Raw genomic sequence first — 5,184 nt, 5'->3', positions numbered from 1 at the left:
GAGACAGAGACAGAGACAGAGACAGAGAGACAGAGACAGAGAGAGAGACAGAGACAGAGAGAGAGACAGAGACAGAGACACGCTTGATAACTCTAGCTCCACAGCTGAAAGCATATTGACAGAACTATATTAAGAAATAATTATGTATTTTGCTGAAACATTGTTCAAAGTCAACCCTTAATTATAGAGGATCAACTTTTACTGGAATCTGTAATTTCTTCTAATTTGAAATCAATCCCACATACAGAGAAAGGGCAAATGATGCAGAAATGTCTCTGCTATGTGTAGTTTCCACTTCTACCTTACCAGCTAGAGTTTCCTTCTCTGTACAGTAGGAACGAATCTACTTTTGCAAGAGGCTTTGAGATCTCAGCCTGCAAATGAGGACAAGACTGCAAACTCTTACTATTACACTAGCATAGTACAACTTATGATATTAATGGCATACCCACACTATCTGCCTAACTCTTTCAACAGCACATTAACCTCTTTAAATAACAGCAGATTTCCCAAGAACTTTTTTCCTTTTTGCTACCTTTCAGGAGCAGCCTGGTAATAACCACTTTATAATAGATTGGTTTCATTTTCAGGTGAGTGTTTTTTTTTGTTTTGTTTTGTTTTGTTTTTTTTAAGACCCAGCCAAAAAAAAAAAAATGCACTGAGCAAAAGCCCATGGTCCAGACAAACCTATTTAGAAGTCATCTTACCTGCTGGATGGGAAAAGAAGGAAAGAGATTAAGTTCTTAAAGAAAGTAACAGTTATAAGGATCTTTGAAGGTCAGAGCTAGGACTTTAAGTAGTTCTGGGATCATAACTTTATTCTAGGGTATTCCAGTCTAGATTTTGCTGTTCAGCAATGGTTTTGTCCGAGGCACTGCTGAGCAGCTGAAGATCAAACTTTCTCTCCACCTGAGATGGCCAGTGAGTATTTTCAGAGAGAAGGGATTTCAGGGCTTCACTTAGGGAGCGTGAAGATAGATATTACTAGTGTTAGTCCACTATCTGAAATAAATTGCCACTGCTTTTAGACAGAGGAGAGAATCCTTAAACATTGCTGCTTTCTCAGTTTTCAGGAGTAACTCAGAGCCCCACAGGGACCAACATACTGCAACCTGCATCCCTGAAAGGGTAGCAAGGCCTGCTGATTGAAGAAGTTCACACAGATCAGTTATTTTCCCTTGGCCACCTGTATTTGCAGACAGACTAAAGTTATCCGGATGAAAATCAAAACTTCAGTACTGCCTGCAGATTGTAAGAGCCAGCTTACCACGCTATCCTACAAGCACAGATGCAGAGCTGGCCATTATCAGCACAGCGATTGGTGTCATATAGTACTACTGCTCCTGAGCGAACGCAGACTACTGAGCTAGACCACCAACACAGGGGACTCTGATTATGCATGTTACAACACAAACATTGCTACATCTAATCAATGACACTGGGTACCTGACAGATTTATAAGCATCAGTATGGGCACTTTGACCAAACCAAGCAACTCCTCACACAGAGTCCAGATCTAAAGGTCAAAATTGCCAAAAGGAGACCACTCCAAATTCTAGAGTTGCCTTTCCATAATTCCCTTAATCAAAGGTCTCAGTTCCATCTGTTGCTGTCAGTAGATGTGTTCTTAATTTGGTTATCTTGCAATCCTGAGAAAAAGGAACTTTATTTTCCAATACTAAGGCTGCCTGGGAGCCTAATGGCTTTCTCTATTTATAGGTAATAAATGTTAAAATTCACCTGTTAAAATTCGATGCAATGGCAAAGTGACGTAAGTTAAGTGTGCATAGAGTAGAAAATTTTCATCTGTTCTGTTCAACTTCAGCCATGAGCCAACCAGAGACCGTCCTGTTCCAGATAAGGACCGTGACCTCAGATTTGTTGCATTGTGCAGATCTGTCAAGGTAGAAGACAGCAATTTTAAAGTGATTGTACTTCCATGTTTTATTGGAACATGAAGTGAAAGTTTCCGAAATTCAAAAAAAGGAGAGTATCCCACTTATTTTCTAGGGATAAACTGCATGCAGGTCACTATTACTATTTTTTAAATTGGGCAAGTCTTGTCACAGCATTTACCATTTACACTGAAGTTATTGTATCAGCAGCTGGCAGCAATAGTAAACAATATTCCTCTAATTGACCATCCAAGAGAGGGAATAAAGCATTTGCTACCACACTGCACAAGCAGAATCCTCACCCAGCCTTCCTTCATGTACAAAACAGAATATCCCTATAATTAGTTACTCATACAGAAATACACAAATGTAACAGAAGAAAAATTATTTGTTTCTCTTACAGAGAAAATTGACATCTGCAAGACAAGGGGAGAGTCAGCACTAATGAGCCAGTTCACTGCAGATCTCCAAGCATTCCTCAGGCCAAACCTAGGATCCCTCAGCAGTGCCATTCTTGCCATAAATACTTTACTGGTCCACAAACATAACTTTTGAAAACTGAGTCCTGATCCACAGTGCAAAAAGGTGATGTTGAAATAACACAATCCTGGACCAGAGCAATTCAAGCTCCGGGATCCATTTGTTCAAAAGCAGGGTCTGATCAAACCAAAGAGGCCCTACCAAAATAAAAAAAAAGTAGCAGAAGCTACTCTGGCAGCACACCAAAAAATGCAAGAAGAAAGTCACATTTTTCCCGCTTCCCTGCAAGTGCATTAAAGGCCATTAAAGGTCAACTAGTCTATGACCTCTCCTCATGTATCATCGCCATGCTCTTGGCCTACTGTTATCAGGCCGGAAGAACCTGACTTTTGTACCTGGAACAAGAGCAATTCTCCAGCTCTGTCACATTTGTACATGGTAAAAGCAAACTAAGAGGGCCATAACAGGCTGTTCCTGTCCACAGCACGTCTGTCTGAAATGGGGGCAGGTCTGCAGCAGCACTGGACAATTCTGGCCTTCAGACAAGCAAGCTATCTTCCACCCATTAAGCCAAGATGGCCCAGAATATCTTGGCTTCTGCAGAAAGCCCATCACCAGTTGGGGACTGAATTCAGCTTTTCCCCTCCTGGAACAACAAATCTCATCACTGCAGTTTCCTGAGCAAACTCAGGTTTCTGAATTTGTACAGAAATACAATTTAGCTACTTCTCCTTCTAGAAATGTTATATTCTTAAACAAATGAAGCTTCCTGACATGTTAAAATATTCCTCTATTCCTATCAAAACTTCAGCTTTGGTAATTCTGCTCGACTCCATTGCTCGAATCTTAATAATCACAGATTTTTCATAATCATAGACCAAACTGGGTTAAAGGGTATTTTTGAGGTCATCTCATTCAGCCTCCCACTCAACAACAGCAATAGTACAGTAACAACAACAGTAACATTGAATCATTATTTGTATCTTTTTAGAATCAGGAAAGATAAGGCGAGAAACATTTACAGCTGTAAGTGAAAACACGTTTCTCAGTATTTTTTTATTTGCTTACTTTTGTAAATATATTAGAAGGAAAAGAGTGAAAATAGTAAGAATGTTCATCATTATGATTAAGGGCATTAAGCTCAGACCCTGCAAAACAATACTGGGCAAACATCCTTAATTAGGGCTGCTGGATGAATGCTTTAAACTCCATCCTCTAATCACGCAACAACAAGGAGAAATGTATCAAAGACAACAGGACTCCACTTGGGAGAGCAGCCCTTCTCCCCATACTACCTAGTAATTGATCTAAGCCCTACCCTTCGTCTACTTAAACATGCTAAAATATATCTCAACTGAAATAACAGATGTTTTGACTGGGCAAATTAAAGGAGAGGTGAGGAATGGTTTCCATTGACGGAATCCTGAATAAATTGCAATCAATTTAAGTTACAACAGAATTTAAATGAAATGTTTTCATTTAAGATTGTTTTTTAATGTGCAATTCCTTTTTAGTTAAGCTGGTCCAGTATGACTGATTTCTAAAACCAGCAATAGATGATACCTTTGCTACTGCAAATACAACTTGCGATCTGGAAATGACCTTTGTGCTTACCTATTAACATGCCAATAGATAGCTAGATTTGCTGGCTTTTCTACTGTGTTTTTTTTAAACATGAAAAGCTGTTTGGACTTTGCCAGTTGAGTTTCTTGCCCTATAAATCCTATAGTTTTATAAACTGTATTCTGAACCAGCCTCAATTTTTGTCTTGTTGGTTGTTTCACACCGAGTAATTAGAATTTGAAGGGGAAGTTGCACAATGTGTTAAACCATTACATGAGCAAATTAATCCATCAGATTTTCTTTTTAGAGAATTGGGATCCAAGGCCAGTTGAAGTAAAAGTCTTTTCACTGACTTTAATCAATTCTGGATCCGCTCAGGGAATTCAGAGGGCTTATCCATAGCTGTGCTGTACACCAATGCCTTATGATTTCTGGAAGAGCGCACTTGGAAGGATGGGCTCCTTCCTGCTTATCCTTCTAAGGTTTCTCTCAACTACTTCTCCTGTCTAAAAGGAGGAGATTATTTTTAAACATATGTAGGAATCATTGGTATCCAGCTTTGAAAAGGATGTTACATCTGTGAGTAACTCCACTTTCAGAGTGGCAGAGGCATTTGACTTTCTGTGGAGCTGGGTTCTTCACACTGCAAACCTTTTGGAGAATCCAGCATTGGGATCCCTTTCCATAGCTCTGTCCCCTCTCCAGAGAAATTGGTTTACCTGATGTTATTTCTCTCACCTCCACCATCATCATCTCTGAAGAATTCCTCGCTGTCATTTGCTGAGTGGGATTTTTTCATTTCAGCAATTCTATTTCGGGGCACTTTTCTCTTGAGGGATGGGGAGAAAAAAGATGGGCGATTGTTCCGTTCTGGGGTTGGTGGTGTGCTGAAAGAAGTGACCTGAAAGGGAAATTGAAGAAGTGTTGAAGACCGCTTTGTTTAAAAAAGTTTTACGCATCCAGTAATAAATAATCAGTCCCGATATGTGGCATGAGGCAGTCGTGTGCAAAAATCAGAATCACAGAATCGCTGAGGTTGGAAGGGACCTCTGGAGATCGTCTAGTCCAACCCCCCTGCTCAAGCAGGGTCACCTAGAGCACATTGCACAGGATTGCATCCAGGCGCGTTTTGAATATCTCCAGAGAAGGAGACTCCACCACCTCTCTGGGCAACCTGTTCCAGTGCTCTGTCACCCTCACACTGAAAAAGTTTTTCCTCATGTTCAGATGGAAGTGTCTGTGTTCC

The 5,184-nt window shown here is 40.3% G+C and overlaps 1 protein-coding gene across 5 annotated transcripts in view; it reads right to left on the bottom strand.

Annotated features, from left to right (window-relative positions):
- Positions 1–653: 653 nt before the first annotated feature.
- Positions 654–5,184, bottom strand: part of KIAA0930 (KIAA0930 ortholog) — an 81,422-nt gene continuing 76,891 nt past the window's right edge. For 3 of the 5 annotated variants that reach the window (XM_026055659.1, XM_026055658.1, XM_026055661.1), the window contains exons 8-9: positions 4,677–4,839; positions 656–1,896 (exon numbers count right to left, since the gene is read on the bottom strand). In XM_026055659.1, coding sequence (XP_025911444.1) covers positions 1,730–1,896; positions 4,677–4,839 — 330 coding nt within the window. In that variant the 3' untranslated portion in view covers positions 656–1,729. Of the gene's footprint in view, positions 1,897–4,676; positions 4,840–5,184 lie in introns of all 5 variants that reach the window. The other 2 variants (XM_026055657.1, XM_026055656.1) reach the window with 2 other exon arrangements.

The sequence above is a fragment of the Apteryx rowi genome, unplaced genomic scaffold, assembly GCF_003343035.1.
Source record: "Apteryx rowi isolate R43461 unplaced genomic scaffold, aptRow1 scaffold_1246, whole genome shotgun sequence".
Lineage (NCBI taxonomy): Eukaryota > Metazoa > Chordata > Aves > Apterygiformes > Apterygidae > Apteryx > Apteryx rowi.
This window is presented reverse-complemented; position numbering and strand designations above follow the sequence as displayed.